This window comes from Danio rerio, chromosome 20 (genome assembly GCF_049306965.1).
Source record: "Danio rerio strain Tuebingen ecotype United States chromosome 20, GRCz12tu, whole genome shotgun sequence".
NCBI lineage: Eukaryota > Metazoa > Chordata > Actinopteri > Cypriniformes > Danionidae > Danio > Danio rerio.
The window spans coordinates 35,717,076-35,737,199 of record NC_133195.1 but is presented as its reverse complement, the minus strand read 5'-3'; the positions used below and the strand labels follow the sequence as shown (position 1 = coordinate 35,737,199).

The 20,124-nt window shown below is 35.4% G+C and overlaps 1 protein-coding gene across 8 annotated transcripts in view; it reads left to right on the top strand.

The window, feature by feature from the left end:
- Nucleotides 1-20,124, top strand: part of nbas (NBAS subunit of NRZ tethering complex) — a 378,367-nt gene that overhangs the window by 303,726 nt on the left and 54,517 nt on the right. For all 8 annotated transcript variants that reach the window (XR_012395546.1, XR_012395545.1, XR_012395547.1 and 5 more), the window contains 3 exons: nucleotides 711-850; nucleotides 9,192-9,336; nucleotides 9,454-9,582. Coding sequence is in view for 4 of the 8 variants with exons in the window: in XM_073932555.1 (XP_073788656.1) it covers nucleotides 711-850; nucleotides 9,192-9,336; nucleotides 9,454-9,582 (414 nt within the window). In the remaining 4 variants the exon portion in view is untranslated. The remainder of the gene's footprint in view (nucleotides 1-710; nucleotides 851-9,191; nucleotides 9,337-9,453; nucleotides 9,583-20,124) is intronic.

Below are 20,124 nucleotides of genomic sequence, written 5' to 3'. Positions count from 1 at the left end.
ACGCAACACATGTTTAAACATGTTTTAAACTCATTCTTGATCACATTTGATGATGATTGATGATCACAGAGAGCTGAACAGATCTTTTAATCCCAGTTGCTTTTCGCACATCCTGTCTTGTTGATATGATTATACGCGTTACTACGGATATATGTGTAAAACCCTCAAAATGGGAGGGATTTGGATCCTATTTTAACGTCAGGAAATAAAATTAAAAAATGAGCTTATTGTCTTTATATCACCCCAATATGACAGTGGACACACTATACCTACACACAATTCTGTCCAAACAGCTTCCAAAAGATGATTTTCATAGCAGGTGCTTTTTAAGTCAAAGCTCTCACTTTTAAAAGTTTAGATTTTCCAAGATGTTACTTAACTAAATATAATGAAGTAAATGTGCTTTGTGCTGCCTACCCTCCTCTGAATAGGGCAGTGTGTAACTGATGTTTTACCCAAATTAAAATGCATGAAAAGTTAAAGCAGATAAAGCTGAATTAAACACTTCATTTCAAAAGGGCTATTTTTAAAAATTCATTACAAATTCTAGAGGAAACCAGTGAGGAAAAAAATGGCTTTCATACCAGACATCACAACTGAACAGCTCTTTACTCTTTTAACTTTTGTTTTAATTATATATTTTTTTCACCTGATTTCCCTTGCAAAATAAGTGTAACTTTTTCTCTCTGCTTCTCTTTCTTTTTATTCAGTGTGAGATGGAAGATGTCGAGAATGAAAAAAAGCGAAACTCTTTGTTCCTGGAATTGTTGGAGTCCAGCAGCAAATGGGAGGAGTTTCAACACCTGATGCTCCTCCTACAGGCGTGGCCACCGGTGACTGACAAAAGCAGGTGAGATTTTGATGTCGATGAGCTCTGATTTACATATTCACTCATAAAATTTAATTACATAAGCTTCAATGCATAGTAAGCTGGTAATTATTACGAAAACAAACCCAGGATGATCAAGACAAGATTACCCCTGATATAATAATTACACAGGAATTAATTTTAAAATAATGACCCGCTGAAAGCACATAATCACACCAATTACACAGATACTCATCACACAAATGAATGCATGGACTTTTAAGGGATAGTTCATCCAAAGATGATAATTTAATGACTATCGCCAGTGAGGTTTCTGACTGAAATATTATGCCAAAATAATAATAATAAAATACTTTTTTTTCAGATTAAAAATTACTTTTAAAAAGATGATAAACACAATAGCTTGCATAGTATCTTTTTTTTTTATTCTCCAAAATGTCAAACTCATCATTATATTTGAATTTATTTTAAATAGCCCCTGTTTTGCATTATAAAGGTCACATTTTGGTTTTGTGGGTCTCCATCAACAGGCTGATTGATATGCATGCAATGTCAAACAATTTCATTGGCTTATAATATGCATTTATTTTTACCCAAGTATCCCAACGACTCTCATAAGATTTGTTTAGCGATTTATTTGTTTCCAAACCCCTCCTTTGCATGAGGTTAATCTGCTATGATTGGTCAGATGACCTAGTCTATTATGATTGGTCGACTGGATTCAGCGTGAGAGAAATGCCCACCACGGCTATAAAATAGCACAGAGTATGTGAGAGCCTAATGCAGGAATGCATTAAAGCAATGCAGATAAACACCAGCATATTACTCTACTCTTAAACCCAACCCCAAGTAATAACAACGACATACATTCAGCATTAATCCACACAAGTGGCAAAAGTTAAACTATTTTGTGTCGGAACGGCTGATGGTTGCAGAGGATCGCGAGTTCAGAAACGCATTTCAATCGTTATAGGAAGAAGCATGCATCACATTTTCAATGTGCTTTTGGCATAATATGTGAACAAGCCCATAAAGATTTAACATGAGAGATACAGTACCAGCACTGATCTATAATCGAAAAGCGATTAAAGGCCACATTGAGAGATTACAAGTTAAAACACACAAATGAATACATATTTTGCTAACTACACAAACGAGGCAACAATATTAATTACACTTACATGTTATGATGCAGAGGAAGAAGAAACTGGTCCTTATGAACTGTAACAGTTACTGACAAAGTCTCTGGCAAAGTCCCATACATAATCACTGCTGCTGCTTCCTTCAGTGGCAAACGGCCGTCAAATCTTATGTTGCAGCGTAGGTTATTGTATCAAAAATCAGAAAAAATAACAGGAACAAACAGAGCACTAGGTTGGCTATACTGTGGTGTTGTTATGAAAATGAATATTAACTTTTTATTCCCCATAGCCAAATCTCCATCTGTCAGTGATCATCATCATTGGGTCATGATCAGTCCCCAGCACTCAGCTGGTGTCTGAAGGGAAAGGCTCTTTTATGTTTTACTGTATTGACGTCGATGCGTTCAGGCAAAAGATCTGAAACCCAAAACGATTCATTTATTCGACAAAGTCTACTATTTTGTCAAAGAATCAATAGTTTTAAACACTGTATTTTTAAGATTTAAACCTCAGCTGGATGTTTTCATTCACTTAGTGCTGTGATACACACTGCATAGAAGATCGTTGTCAAAAACTCATAATAGGGGCTCTCTGAAGAAAGCTAAAACCCTGTAATCGCTGCTCTTGCATATTTGTAAAACAAATACTATGCAAGTCAATGGTTACAGATTTCCAGCTTGCTTTAAAATATTTTATTTTGAGTTTAACAGAATAGAAAAACTCTGACAGGTTTAAAGCATGTAAAGAGTGAATAAATGATGACAAATTTTTCAGTTTTGGGTGAACTATCCCTTTAAATATCAATTTGAATTGAATTTAGAGGGACAGCAGTCAAATAACACTGTTCATTGATCATTGTGTAAAATCTTTAACCACACAATGTCACAACTGGCAAATCAGAACCAAGCTCTTTTTTTGTTTTTCCAAATAATCTACTTGTTGTTTTTCACCTTGCATTTTCGTCAAGATTTTTATTTCAGCATACGTAGAAATCAAGCTGTTTTATCGTTAGATGTCTTTTGAATTGGAGTGCTATTAGACCATTAAGTGTGATCGCAGGTTTGATGAGGTAAATTGTTGCATATTATATAACTGAATGAGTTTCTGAGGTTAAAGTTAAGGCTAGCAGAATGCGCGCTGATGATCAGAGAGCCGTTCCCTATCCGGATCAATAGACAGAAACAGAGAAAATAAGCTGGCTGATTATGCATTGTGCCACGCTTTCAAAAAGCTTGAGGCTTTTTGTTTTCATGAAGACTTCTGAATAAACATTCTCCGAGAAGAAAACCGAGCGTTTGTGTGTTTGTGTGTGTGTTTGTGTTTGTGTTTGTGTGTGTTTGTGTGTGTGTGTGTGTGTGTGTGTGTGTGTGTGTGCGTGTGCGTGTGCGTGTGTGTGTGTGTGTGTGTGTGTCATTATGCTCTTTGGCATTTAAACAAAAGGTGAGTGCGATAGGGAGTCACAAGAAGAAAAAATAAAGGAGTGTTTGACTATACATTAATTTATTCCGAGTTCACCAGTTCACGTGTGACCGTTTGCTCCATTTGCACAGTTGTACCAGGTGTGTGCATGTTCACTTAAGATTCAGATGGCACATTTGCTGTCTCCTGAACACCTGTCTTGTCTCTCCACATTCTGTCTTGCTTTAGTAAGTCCCAGAAAAGGCCATCCGAACGGAAATCAATTTAAATCGACACACCGCAGAGCTCTGGGTGCTAGGCTTTTCTTGGAGGATACATGACACCAGACACACCATGATCCTTTTAAAGAATCTGTAATGTTTTACCCGTTAGTGCTTTGCAGTTTTTGGTTCAGCACAACCTTGCACAAAGCTTGCAAATACTTGAAGAGATGGTTTACCTCCCAAAAACGTAAAATATTCTGTTATCATTTACTCGTATCATTCCAAATCTGGATGAGTGAAACACCCACAAAGTGCCAAGTTACCAGCTGTCTTAAAAATGTAATTGTCCTTATGTTGCACTGAAAAGTATACCTACAGGATCAGGGTGTACACGGAGTCTTAAAAATGTTAAAAGTTGATAAATTAATTATGAGAAAATTAACGTCCTTAAAAGGTATTAGAAAAGTCTGAAATGCGTTTTTACGAGGTCTTAAATTTTGTTCAAGCGTTGTCCAAAGTGTTTGACTTCAAAAACTCATGAATATATTTATTTTCCTCCTAATATTAACAACCGTGTGCTGGATACTTGCGATTGGTTCGGGCCGGGGCGCATCCGGAAAAGCACTTCTGTCCAGGCGATGTCTTGTAATTTGCAACAAATGCGGGAAGGTGATGTGACGCTCTCCACCTGTAGCAAAACCATTGAGCAAAACAGACGGCAAAATGGGAAAAGTTCGCTGAAAACAACCTCGTAATATATTCTTTCAAGCTTTGTTTCTTTCAAACTTATCTGAGTTCTGTTGCAGGGTTGTGCTCCATTGATTTATTTAACTAGAACTGATTATTAACAACTGTTTATTAAGTTAAAGGTTAGGGGTTTGGAGCTCAGAATACATACAGCACATAAACACAATACAGAAACACAGAATGACAATTAAATAAGTGCAAAATAAAGTAAAACATTAAAATCCTGAGTTTTATCAGAAGTTATTCTGAATATACATACACATCTAGATGGTTTAACACTAATGACACAAATAAAAGCATTTTAGGGTGAACTAACACTTTAAAGGTTTGTGAAGGTATAAAAACAATAATTTTATAGTCACATTTTTTTTTTCTGTAGTGACAACAAAGTTGTTGTATAAAACAGATTTTATTTTTTAATAATATGCCTAGTTTTTGTCAGCAAATAAAATTGAGACAAAAAAATGTTTGGGATGAGCAGTTTCGAAATCAATCCAATCAGAACTCATCTTGCAAGACATGAAGGTTTGATATGCACATTTGAATTGTAAAGTTGATCTACCTCATGAAATGTTAAGAATGAGACAAAAAAAAAGCAGACACGCTGTATGGATATGTTTACAATGGTGTGGGAATGTAAAGGAGAAATAATTTGCGTTTTTTTCGGGGGGTTTTTTCGGGGTTTTTTTCTTCTTTTTTTTTTTACTAACACCAGTAAGGCGCGCACACAGAATATCTTGAACTGGCATATAGACATAATTATTTAAGCACTGCAATTTTCAATTCAGGGTGAACCATTATTTTGTTAATAATGAGCTGGAATTAGATACATCACATTGATATTGACACAGAGGAATAATATTGTGGAATTCTCTCAGAAATATTTATTTCCAGCTTACAAACGTAGCTAAACATATAACAAAGCTACAGCTTGCTAAAAGAACTTATTATGGTAAACATACCACATATCGTGTATATATACTATGCTGTTAATTTTTTTAATTTTTATTTTTTGTGGGGTGGGGGATCTATATTTTTCCATCATTGTTTCTATGCTTTATATATATATATATATATATATATATATATATATATATATATATATATATATATATATATATATATTTATATTTGTGTGTGTGTGTGTGTGTGTGTGTGTGTGTGTGTGTGTGTGTGTGTGTGTGTGTGTGTGTGTGTGTGTGTGTGTGTGTGTGTGTGTGTGTGTGTGTGTGTATATATATATATATATATATATATATAAATAAAGAGAGACTCCTAAGTGTTCTTTATAGAACACACTCAATATAATTGAAATCGTCATATGACAGCTTGTTTGATTTATGTCATCAAAATCAAATACTGTACTGTAATTGAATTCAATTTATGTTTATTTCGATTGTGCTTTTACAATGTAGATAGTCAAAGCAGCTTAGCATATGAGATGTAGTAAACTGAAACAGTGTCAGTCCAGTTTTCAGAGTTTAAGTTGAGTTTAGTTCAGTTCAGTTCAGTGTGGTGTAAATTTTACTGCTGGATGTCCAAACTCAAGTCCCAAACCAAGCAAGCCAGTGGCGACAGTGGCAAGGAACAAACTTCTCCAATTGTGGCACACTATTCAACAGTAATGGCACAGATTGGATATTAATATTAATAAACATAATTGTTTTGTGGATTTTTTTTTTGTTTTTTGTTTTGTTTTTGGATTTCATTCAACCAAACACCAAAATGTCTGGCCTGCATCAGAGCTATTTGTGATTGGAGAGCTTTAGCAGCTCAACTTAAGTTTCACTTTATGGGTTCAGAAGACTTGGAATACAGCGCTTGAGTTATATAGACCATTTTATGATACTTTTTATGGTGCTTTTATAGTTAAAATTGCTGTTTTATAGAGAAGATCTATGTGAAGATTCTTCAAAGTTATCCTTTAGTATTGCTCAGAGAAAAACGGCTGCATGCGGGTTCATTAGAGTGAGTAAATAATGAGAGAAATGATCCATTTTTAAAAGATTTTTTTTCTTTAAATACATTTTCATAGCCAATGTAGGTGTCTGTTAACTACTTTAATGAGTGTAATTTAGTTGTTCAGATTCCTGGTTGTTGCTGTAACCGTGCACTGTATGATTATCCACATTAACTGTAGGAAGTATTCAATGTACAGTGCGTGCGTGCGTGCATTCATTTGCTTATGATTGTGTGTTTATCTCACCAGTGGAGTTTGTTAGGAAGCTCCTCTCATCTCTCATACAAAGTCAGGAGATAAGCATATGCACTGCTGTATAGCTGCACACATGTAATGTAATATTCCATGATAAAGATGATTAGATTTCCTATTCATTATACAGACACTTTCCTATTAAAAGTTTCACAGTGATACGCAAACAAAATTTGTCCCTACCCAAATTTAGGTTGAAATATCCCAGCATTTTAATGCTGTGTTCACACCAGACTTGGAAGACGCATCAAGCGTAAGTGATTTACATGTTAAGTCAATGCAAAGACGTGAATAGACGTCCTGCAGCGCAATACACATGGATGAGGCGGTGCAAATGAAGTGGCGTTAGTTGAGCATTTGGCACGATTGTCGCGCGTATTGAACGAGTTGGAAAATCTGAACTTCATCGGACATTTGCGCTATGTTAACCAATCAGGAGCTTTTTTTTATGACGTAGCACCTGTTGTTGGTGTCCTGGGGGAAAATCCTCCTGTTGACACCGGAAAACAGTACATCAAACTGGGCTCGGCTCAGTTGAAAGCACCGCTGAAAGCTTCCATCATCCAGGTATAGTTTCTGGAGGAGTTGATGAACTTACAGGGTTGGGTGCACCTCAGAATTGATCCGGTGTACTTATGCACAACTACAAACGAATTTTTCAGCCTTCCTAAAGCACATAAACACAGCTATTCTCTCATTAAAATCCATGCTAGCCATTTAGCAAGGAATCCGCCATGGTGCGAATCCATGTGTGTTGTGAAGAAAATTTGACGCGCAAATAAAGCGGATTTGACGCATGAATGAAGCGAGTAAACTCAAAATGTTCATGCATCTATTTACGCACAAATAGCGTTTAATGTGAACACCGCATTAGAATGTAATGCCACACTGCAAAAAATAGTTAATTACAAGTTTCAAACATTTATAGTATATTAGCTGAATTTAAACAAACAAATTAATTTAAACCCTACTAAATTAATTTGTTTGTTTAAATTCAGCCTATATAAAGTGTTTATAACCACTTCACCCACTTTGAATGTTATCACTCGATTGAATGGGCGTTATCAGTGGTTATCAGCTGATAGATATGGTCCAGCAGCGGCCTTCTGCTCCTACTGGTAGGCTCAAAAGGCTGTTATCATCCATCCACTTGGTCAATCAGCTGTACTAATAGAGAAGCCTTCAGATCCAGATCTGTTTTTACATTACTGTGACTGTTGGGTTTAGGGTGGGGGTAGGGGTAGACATTAATAAAGCACAATTAATAGGAAATTAAATAAACAATATAAATAATTCTTATTAGCTTCCGGCTGCAGCCATATGTAATCTATGCTGATTAACTATGTGAATGGATGATAACAGCCTTCTGAGCATATTAGTTTTCCCAGAACTCCCCTACTGGCCCATCAGCTGATAATGCCTATTCAATCAAGTGATAACATTCGAATCGGCTGAGCCCTTACCTTAAATTTTTTTTTTTTTTGTAAATCCAATGAATTATTTATTTTTAGTATACATGTTTACTGAATTTTGCTTTTTTTTTGTTGTTTTTTTTTTCTTGAGCTGAGAGTTTGTTTTTTGCTGTTGTCGATGGTAGCGCCACATTTTTTGAGCACCTGTAGCGTAGTGAGGTGCTGAGTACGCGTTTTACAGTTGTTATGGTTGATTTTCCAAGCGTTGCAAGTTAAAAAAACGCAATCCCCATCAGTGTAAATTTTGAGATAGCTGTCAAATCACAGTGGAGGAGGGGCGAGACAATACCACGCAACTGTCACCACAACAACTTGTAATGGCAACCAACTGAAAAAAACGCCTCGCTGCAAAAATGCTCACAGCTGAGTGTGTATTCAACAGCGCTTGCATTTCTGTAGTTCAGAAAATGCTCCAGTGGACATACAGCCTAATATCACATTCAAATACCAAGCACCACGTTATTTTCATCATTGAATTAAATAAAGTACAATGTCAAACATACCTCTCACGCAGCTTTATCTATGTATACATAAATGGATTATTTGTAGCACAACTTTATAATTTTAAGTGATTTGTTTCAGGTTTTTTAGAAATGAATTACCCTACACATAGGATAAAATTGATCATTTTAAATAATTTCATGGGTTAAGTAAAATAATCTTGTTTTGGTTAGAATTTATTTAGTATTTTTATTTTTTTTTTTACTATTTTGACTTACTGCCCATTTGGCAGAATTGGTATAATATAAGGTTACTTTGAATTTACTGAAAGTTATAAAAACCTGCTTTATTTTGATTTATTATTTTTTTTAAAAATAAACTAGTTTTTTATTTATCTAGAAAATATTTTTTGATTTAAGAATTTTTAGATATTTCGATGGACAAAAAAAAACTCTAAAAAGCATGTGCTTGCATAGAAGCTGCAAGTCCAACCTATTATTATTATACCTATATTATTTTATATTATTATTTTATTTATTTATTTATTCATTCATTATTGGGTGCTATGAAGTTTTCTGTAAGGGGTAAGTTAAAGTTAGTATAAGGGGGTTAAATTATACAGTTTGTACAGTAAAAAAAATCAGAGTGTCCCCATAAATCTCAAAAACAAAAAAAATATTTGTGTGTGTGGTCTTAACACAAATACATTTTTCTCTCTCTACACAGGCTAGAGACAGATCAGAACCCTTGGGTTTGTCTCACGTCCACCCTGCTGGTACACTCTTCCAGCGTTTCTCAAATCAACATTGGAAATGAGGTTTTATCTATGTGCCGCTCGCTCTACCTGACCAAACACAAGCTTAACCCACAGGTAAGAGTGTGTGTTGTCATTGTTCTGATAACGGGGCTGACAGCGTGTGCTTTTCCTGTCACATGCTCAGCTATGTTTGTTGTAGCGTGTCATTCACACTTTTCATTTTTCTTTTAGGGCATCGGGAACATTTCATCTCTGTTATTAAATGCTGGACTGAAGCTGCCTGCTCTGAAGTTGATGACTGAAAGCAAAGATGAGCATTTGCTCAAACTGACCCAAGATCAGATCAGAAATATCACTGAGGTAAGTTTCATTTGGGCTGTTTTCTCTGATGGGACCACAAGATTATCTATCCCTTTGTGTTTTTTTTTATGTTCTGTGTTGTAAGTTCCACAATCTTGTAATTACCAGAACCATGTTTTAGTTTTTTTTAAGTTTTTGGTTGACATTATTGATTATTGTTTTTCATTTTTCTTTTTATTTTGACGGCTTACTGTTGACTTTTGATTTCAAAGATCAGTCTTTCTGTCTAATTGTGCAGTTTCAGTAAACATTACTGAAACATTACTGAACATTGCTAAACATCAAAAAAATTACTTTATCACTCGGAATATAGCAAATGAGTTATATAGATGTTTTAAGATAAATGTTAGTTTGTTTTTTTCAACCACAAACATAATAACATGGTTCCTTTCATAGTTTTATAGCATTCATTTAAATATATATGTTAGGGATGCTCTGATCAGGATTTTTGCAGCCGATACCAAGTAGATTGCTTGTCAAAGTACGCTTTCAAGATTTATAATGCACATTTTCACGCTAAGCACAATACGTAAGTGGAGATCTCTCTTACCTAAGAAAACAAATTAAGGATGCTGCATAAAATTCCTTAAACGTGTCTCTTATACCCATTTAGTGTGGGCTTTTTATGGCTAGAAGCAGCTTTTATGAACATAAAAGATAAAAAAGATTCAAAAAATGGGTTAGAAAAATGACCAACAATGCAATATTAGATGTATAAAAAGTTAAAATGCACACCCATAAATCCATTATGTCTTTAATAAAAGGTATTAGGGCTATAAGCTACTGTTTATTGTAATAAGTATAATAGAAGAAGTAATGTTATTAAAGATTCATGTTAAAAATAAAAAACTGTTATGTTTATCTAATATTTCAAGCCAGATTTAAGTGAACTTGCAATATTGTCAAAGAAATGTGTATAAAGGCCAAAATACTTGCAAGGTGATTTAGATATTTTGCTTATTTCCAACTAACACAAACACTTGTGATTAGTTCATGTGATCGGCCAGATCGGCAAGTACTGATCAAGTCAGTAAATGTGATTATCCATCGATGCTGATCTCCGGCCGATTGATCGGAGCATCCTCAATATATATTTTTCTTTAAGAAAAATTCTTGTACTTTTCCTGGTTTATATCCAAGTAAAGAGATAGTGAGTCTGTCTAATACCAGAGTATCTGTGTGGTCTTAAAGTCTTAAAATGTCTTAAATCTCAAAACCTAAATTTTTGGCCTTAAAACGTCTTAAATCTACTGAACTATTGTATTGTAGGTCATAAATCTTTTTTAACAGGTCTTATTTTTCCTTTGTTCATGTTAACTTGCCCATTAACACCCATATCATCATCAACAATCCATTTCAATAAAACTTTATATTAAAAAATAGCAATTTTTAATTTATTTTCCATACTTTCCTTACAATAACATTTGTTTTAAAGTTCTCCATTTATTTACTCCTGAGGATACTGACCTGACCTATATTTTTATTATTAAATTATTATTATTATTATTTTTATTATTATTATTATTATTATTATTGTTATTTATTTTTTATTATTCATTTATTTATTTTTATTATTATTGTTATTATTGTACTATTAAATATATTAAATTCTAATAATTTTTGATATGGTAAGTGAAAATCTTTTCCAACTTTGGATATTCGAGAAAAAAACAACAACTTGCATTTAGCCCTGTATAAGTCTAAAAGTGAATTCATAATTAATAATGGTCTTAAAAATGTCTTTTAAAGTCTTAAATTTAACCTGGTAAAACCTGCAGAAACCCTGAAATCTGAAATAATGCATTCTATCTAAATCAAGAGATTGTGAATCAGTATCAAACTGTTCTGAAATCTCTGCCAATACCAAGCTTAAGGATGCATCTGCAGTGATATTTTAGTTTTAATATCTAAAAACATATTTTATGTTGGTATTATTATATAGTATAGGATTTATTCATATTATGAATTGTTTTCTAATTTGTAACTTAAATGTTTAGTTATTTTAGATTTATTTTATATAATATTTTTAGAATTTACATTTTTCTAATTATTGTCGCAAATATTTTTATCAATTTTGGGCTTGTTTTGTAAGTAATGTTAGCAAATTTCTTTCCAATTTAATAGCAATAAATTAATTTATTTTTAACATATTGTTATAATTTCACATACAATGAAAATTAGATACCCACATAGTTCTCCTGAAGTGTAGATAACCTCTTAAATGAGATTTAATCAATAGAACAATCAGATTCAATTATAAAAGGTTTTAGCGAAGTGAACACAGTTGAAAAGTTCACAGATTGGAGGCACTTTTTAAGTTTTTAACAGGTCATTTCATTTATTGGTCCTGCCAGTTTTCTAGAAGTGACCCCAGGTTAAATAATGGAAGTATTCTTGTCCAGTGTGTTAATAAGAATAATAGAAAGAAAAACAGATCACCCGTGACCCATTGCTACGGAAGTCTAGCGGTCAAGGGTGTGTTCTTGTCAGCTGGCCACTGCTGTCACTAGTAATGTGGATTCAATTAAACTAAACCCGACTGTTGACACCAGAAGTGAATGTGAATCAGATAGGAGCTATCAGAGCTAGCGTGCCACTGACCGTAACCTCTATCTCTCACTGACTGCAGGTCAGATAAAAGGCAAGCCCTCGCAGCGCCATCACTTAATTTATCCTCTCAGGTCTGCTAGAAGACCAGATAAGCAATGGCTGTTGTGGGAATGGATATGCATTAAAACCAAACACGTAGATTTTTTTTCCCCAGAGACCTTCACGAACATGATTTGAGTCATTTGCATTTTGTTTTTTACATGCTTTTCATCTAAAGCAACTTACTCTGCACTAATTTCTGCAGCAATTTTCTAGTATCAGCCAAGGGTTAAATGCTTTGCACAATGGTAAAGTCTCCAGAGTTCACTTGTTGACACAATGAATCTGCATACTTTTTCTTTTCTTTTATTTCTGCAATTATAAGCAAGGATTCTGTAGGCTTTATGAAAGGAAATGTAAGACTTTTAAAGTAAATAGAATATTTTATTTGAAGAGTACACAATATCTTTTTTAGTGAGCACATCTAAAACCTTGATTTTTTTATTACTTTTTTAATTTAAAAAACAACTCAGGTTGTAACAGCGTGTGTCATTTAACACAACTCAGGTTGTAGATAACTCTGCTAACGAAAAAGCTCCATATGAAAGTAACTTACTCCACTTTTTGATCCACAATGAAATGCAAAAACCATGGTGATCTTCCCTATTTTTGGTTTGGTTCCAGGATAGAGAATTTTAAATCATGATACATTCACTTGAAGCAAAAATACATAGAAGTCTTGTTTTCAGTCACAATAATTAAATGAAGTGAGTTAATGACTGAAACAATAAGAAATTTCTTCAAATGGGCACAAAAAAACAAATGAAAATGAATTTCCATACCTAATTAAAAGTCCCATATAGTTATTTTTGTTCATTTTCCTAAAAAAACAACTAAATTTCTTTATTTTGCAACTTTTTGTAAATGTGTCCTTGATTTAAGAATCTTCAGATACTTGTATATTAGGGATGTAATGGTATCAGAATTTCACGTTTCGGTAATACCTCGGTATGAATGTCACGGTACGGTATTTATTGAATCATTTACAGGAAAAAAAAACTTTTGAAAATACTCCAAAAAAGTGCCAAAAGTGTCAATGACATACAAATTAGCCATCTATCTGTAAGCTTTGAAACACTAACTTCAATTTTAATAACAAAAAATTATTAAACCATGTAAAAAAATAAAGTTTCAATTTAGTATTGTTGAAAACTCACCACATTCAACATTTAATCACTCACTCACTTAGATAGAGATGGGTTTAAAGGAAAATTATCATATAATTATAATCTGGTAAAAGCTGGTATCTCTGGGTATTTACAATGTCCCCTGCAACAGAAAAAAACCCTCTCATTTGGGACTGAGGTTTCTGGGACAAGAGAGATATGACTTGGCCCATGTTGACAGCAGTGGGTAACGTTGTGCATTGTCTTTCCCCCACTTGAGAAGACAAACCATGAGTGAGATAGAGATCTCTTTGCGGTACAAGTCAATGTCTGCATCAATCTGAACAGTGTGCTGTGTTTCTGCAGTTATTAGTCGTATTCCCCAACTTGCAGGCACGTGCACACATAGGGATCAACCTGTGCAGTGCGCATGCCCTTTTTAGTCTTGGATAGAAAATGCCCTTCCAAAACGATCAAAAGTGCCCCCGCGACGCGACACAACCTCCGTCCAGTCCAGCCCTTCAGTAGGCGCGCGACAACACCTCTCTTGAATATGCGCGCTCAACCCCCCCTCGGCGCTTTACAATACGCGCGCCACAACACAGCTGATCAGAACGCGCGCCACAACACAGCTGATCAGAACGCGCGCGACAGCACCGCTATTCAGCACGCGCGCGGCGACAACACCCACTTTAGGTTCGATCATTTCCATCTTTTTTTCATCTCCGCTACTAGCAGCACACTCCATTTCCGCATTACTGGATCTGTAGCGACAACAGACCGCAAAGGATTATGGCCACGCCTGGGCTGATGGGAAATGAAGTTTCAGCTACGTCCCGTTCGCTTCATTCGCCTGAGCAAATTTTCTCAGAAGACCTATAGTTTTACCGAGTCATGCGACTTCGGTAATATCGAAAAAAATTAATATTGCGGTATGACGGTATTTACAATACCGTTACATCCCTATTGTATATATATTATGCCCCCCAGTGACCATATACAGCCATATCACACTGCTACGAGTGTGATATTGCATTTATACTACAGTTTGATGGCATAATTGTGTATAAAACAAAGAAAATCAAACAGAGTGTCTCTCTCAGTCCTTTTGTACAAGAAACTACTTACTTCTGCCATTCATTCACTGCAACTGACGTCAGAAAAGCAGAAACCGTTGCTAATTTACCAACATCACTTTAGAGCTAGTATTTGAATGATTCTCTAGCGTAATGTCTAATGTAATGCTCACATTTTAATATTATATGGCTGAATGGCATGAAATGCCATCAGTCCACAGAGATATCTTCCAGTATTTCTCTGTTGGAATCAGATATCACAATAGTTATCCCCTAAAAAGCCAAAAAAAAAAATACTGCCAGATTACTATAGTATAAATACAGCACTACAACATATAAAAGAGAGATCGACTTATAATATCACATACCTGTTTTACAATGATTTGATCAGCTGTAGTTTGAAATTACATCGAGTTTTATAGGCTTATTATGAGGTCTCTGTCACCATCTTGTGGAGGAACGTCGACCGTTTTTGCTCTGCTCAGTATGACAGGCTGATGGACACACACGCAATTTATCTCCGAAAGTATAAAGATTTAACATATGCACTGTCCTTACAAATAAACTGCATAGTTGCAATCTAAACAACTACATTCTCACCTAAAAAAGCCTCAAGTTGTCCAACAGCTGCAAGATATGTAAAACTGAGTTTAATGATCTGCTGTCACTCTATGTGGGTGGAGTAACACAGAAGGGTGAGGAGGCTATACGACTTCTATTATTGCAAAATATTGCATAGCTATCAGCCAATCAGATTCGAGAACTAGAACAAACTGTTGTGTATACTATAAGACAGGGCTATTCAATTAGTTTTTCATTGGGGCCAGTTCATGAAAAGCATCCCAAATGAGGGGCCGGAGAGAAATGACTTGCAATATGAGTGATGACACCACAACAATAAAAGAGCCCAAATATTGTAGTCTTGCTCCTAAAGACACCCACGTTGGCTTTTTCTACATTAAAGTGATAATATATTGTACTTTGAAACTACATAACATCACTGCATTGTACAATGTGATGTTTTTACAAACATTCAAATGTTGTGTTTTGAAGCGCAACAAAAGCAGTGTATTGCTTAAGTAAGCTTTTTCTACATTCAGACAAATTCATATGTTATGTTTTAAACTGTGTAACAATTTGGAATGCAACAATTAAGACTGAGTTTATTAAGAAAGAGATGGAAAATAGTCTAAACTGCAAATTTTAAGTTAAAATAATACTTTACCAGGCAATAGCTCACATTAACTGAAGTGTACATGTTCAACAAATTGATCCAGCAATCACAGTGAAACAATGAAGAGCAAAGAGAACAGCGACTGACAGATATATCCACAGGCTATTTTCATGTTACGGTAGACTACTACTAGTGCTCAGCAATTGTGAATTTATAGGAAAAGTGAAATGGCAAAACATGATTTTTTTTTCGAGCTAAAAGACTGTCCTGGGAAAACAGGAGATCTGGTCATCCAACTACAGTAAATTGCTGTAAAAAATAACCTTTGTACTTTTTGGAAATAAAATTAACTCCAGAGGAAATAAATGAAATGAAAAATCTGGCAAAAGTAGTGGCTGCATGTGCTAAATATCCTTCCAACATCACGCTTCAGAACGAGTGAGTGAAGTTTGTTTTTAACAAGGTCCCTCATCAAAACCTGATCATAGAGTACATCGTGAACCGCGGCGCCTCCACCACAACTCACCACAACGCTGTTAGGGTTCACCTAAAAATTCATCATAGCCCAAAAACTGACTGGGGAACTGACTGGATAAGCTGCGTCTCAGAAGGATCAATTAGAGCTCACATTCTCACTGACTCTAGATCAGATAAAGCCGTGAAACTGAGAAGAGCTCACTTAAAATGAGAGTAATCTCCTTCTCTCGGGGCAAGGGTGATGCGCTTTCATCTCTAAACCTGTCAGAGAGATGGAGGAAAGCCAGAAAGACAGGAATAGGTGAATTTGGGTATGTTGACATTTTTTTTTTTTAAGTGATTCGTTCTGCCGGAGCTCACTGCCTTCTGGGGAAGCACTTTGGTATATCTTGCAATTGTGATTTTGGTGACCTAAGTCCTGCCATTGGGCTTTTTATTAATCCAACCCCCCCTTCTCTCCTCCACTTTGCTTTCTTTTTCGTTTCATCACTATAATTAAATGGAAAAATGGTAATCAGTCAAATAATTAATCAGTGTGGTCATTATGGTCCAAGAAAATGTGAGTCATGAAATGTTACGTTAACTTTACTTATGCAAATGCCAGAAGAATTTATTAGCCCTTTGGTTTCTCTTTATAGTAATATTATTTTAAATGATCATAAACAATTGGATATTATTTACTTTGACTCTTATGGACTGCATCAAAATGAAGAATCTAGGATGTATATTACTAGTAGGTGGCACGGTGGCTCAGTGGTTAGCACAGTCGCCTTACAGCAAGAAGATCAGTTGTTGGAGTCCCAGCTGGGTCAGTTGGCATTTCTGTGTGGAGTCTGCATGTTCTCCCCGTGTTGGCGTGGGTTTTCTCTGGGTGCTCTTTAAAAGGCACCTCTGAAATAGACAAAGTTGCTAAAAATGTTGTCAAAAGTCAATGCATTTATTTTCAATTCCACTTTTAAAATTAAAAGTTGTCGAATTACTGTAGATTGAGATAAAGGTGCCACTGAAATGGGTAGAAAGGATTTCTTATATTAGTTTAACCTACTGTTAGTGACTCTATATCTCCTACCAGGGGGAAGCAGTTCATAATGTGGAAACAAAAATGAGTTGGATCATTATGAATCCTTTCCTGATTAGAGACGCAATTCTCATATGTAACGTGCCCAACAATTTTCCATCCTGTCTTTAAGAGATGCAACAACTTAGATTTTACACTGTACAGATAGGTTGCCAAACCACACTGTGATACCATACTTGACGATGCTTTCAAGAACAGCTTTATAAAACATCATAAGCTTCTTGAAAAAAAGACGTAAAAAAAAGACGTAACCTCCGTAAAAAAATACAATCTCTGGTTTTAACGAGAACAAACACACTCTGTGTGTGTGTTTTCCATGTAAAAGATCTGTAAATGTAAATGCCCAAGTCCTTGTAAGTCTCAGACTGAGTAATAGGATGGTGATGTACAATAGAGATGCGCAAATCAGCTGAAATGACACCTGAATCCGCGGCTTCATATTAATCATCCATCATAATGATAGGTCAGCATGGATGTTAAAAGCGGATTCAGTGAGCTAATCTGCACTTCTCTGATAGTAAAATAATGTTAATCTTAATAGTTTTTAAGTGATCATTTATTTATAAAAACAAAAGTTTGTCTTTAGACAACATTTTCATTTATTTTCAAATAGATACAGAAAGTAAAAATCAGACTTTTTAGCTTTTACAGATACAGGAACAAGATAACAAAAACGGTGCCACTTCGGCCTTAACGGCAGCTGTTATGTTAACTTGGCCCTTTTCTTTGCACTGTGCAAAACAGAACACCATCTACTGTGCCTGGCTTCGGGCGATTCCACCTCGCTTCCAAAACGCGGCTAGCTGCACTGTATAAGCATTCACTCGCACCATTTGTATAACTAAAGCGATCTGTGCTGGACTTTAGACCAGCTTTTAGTTGGTCAATGGTGCAGTGTATTTCAGTTTCTCAAAATAGCAACTTGCCAACAATGTGATTTAACATGCCTCCTTTTTAGACTCATGAGTCCACAAAGTGGTGAAAATGGATTTGCTATTTAAACAACGTACCGCAAAAATTTGAAAATTACTGTTGCACTCGTCTGAAAATGGCAACAAATTGTGCCATACATGTCTTGCAATTCATTGTGCCGGGTTTATGATAGGGCCCTGAACCCAAGTAAGTTGTTAAATTATAATTTTATTCCAATTTATGTTACTTATTGTACATTTCAAAGCCTTAAATATATTAAAGCCTTATATATATGTTTCACATGATATATTTCACATTTTTATATAATTAATTAATGAACTGAAACATCACAATTGTGGTTTGTGATTCTAGTGTCTACATTGTAGTAAGTATATAATGTTGTAATCTATCAGCACAATCTGACTGCAGTCGTAGAGAGAATTTGCTTCACAAGGGCAGTCCCCTCTGAACGCTCCAGACATTGATTTATTTAGTAACCCCTCTGCCATACTCCAGCCTCACACACTCCAGCCAACACACACACACACACACACACACACACACACACACACACACACACACACACAAACACACTGTCCTCGTTTCCCCTTACAAACTGTTGCTTACTGAAAGACTGACATTTTGCAGCATTCTCAGAAGAGCAGCTCCAGCTGTCGTCAAGCTAGATTTTTCAAATGTTTTTTTTTTTTTTAACATAAATTCCTCTACCCGACATTCCTTCGGCAAGCTTAAAACCACATCAACATCACTGAATAATTCATCCCCTACAACATCTTTTCCCACTTGCCTTGCAAACGTGTTTGAGCAAGGATCTCCAACTGCTGATGTCATTATACATAGGAACAAGCAGCGACATCATGCGTCATCATCACTAAATTAGTATCGTTTATATTTGATCCATTAAGCCTTTTTTTCGGGCGCACCTCACCCACGGTTCGTTCTTTTTTTCCTCACCAATTATATTTGAATAGACTCATCAGTGCCATTCAATTGGCTTCCTGTACCGGGAGCAATTACATCCGGCTCTGTTTGTATTGGGACGATCTGATGTGCATTGTTCCCGCTCATAATAAGCTTGTGTTTTATAATGGACTTATTGCTCTGGAATATAAATCACGTCGAATAAGCGTGGCTTTTATTATTCTGTGTGATGAGGTTGGGTTTTTTATGAAGATTATTTTGTTTAATTCAGAACAACAGACAGAAATTATGAAGTGATTACGTGGGTTATTGTGTTCTGTCATTATTTTCGTCTCAATATTGAGTGGCCTGTTATTAATTTGATGTTTGAGTCTATTTGTTTGTGTGACAACTTGTCAGTCATGCTGCTGAAATAATCTTGTAAAACATTTGCACAGGCGACGTGGTCTCATAACAGGTTTTCAATTAGAGAATTCAAAGGGAGCTGGTGGAAGAGTGTGTGTGGATTTAATGTGGTAAGTTGGTGCGCATGTCAGAAGAAGTGGTCAAACTGTGAAGATTTGACCCAAGAGCTGCAAGAGTCCACTATTAAGACAATCACTCCATGATTTTCTTCTCTGCGGGAGTTTTCGCACTCTATTGTGTGTATAGACCTGGTGTTTCTAAGAAATCACAGTTCAGGAAATGTGAATGAATGGCTCTGAAATGTGAAGAAAGACAATGTGAATAAAAAAGACAGTTTGGCTGAATGACTTCGGTATAGGTCATTTTTTAAAACGCTCATTCTTTTCCTCTTTTCATTTCCAGTCATGCCAGCATTCAGTAAAACTTTCCAGCGGTTATTTTGTGGAGGAAATTGTTTGCACTTCTGTACTTGCACGTCTATGTATTTTTGGTTTTCAGTCCATTACCTTGACTTCAAAACTATTTCTGAATGTTATTTTGTCATTATTGAGTCAAAGAAATTCTGCTGACTCAGCACAGCTATAAAAGTAGCCTTTATAGTTTCCCTGCTTCCAATCTTCTTCCTGTTTTTATCTTTCTTTTGTGTTATCATAGTGTAATGCGAGATATGTCGGTTCAGTTTCCTGAACCAAATGTTTACTGTTTTTTGCAACTTTTCCATAA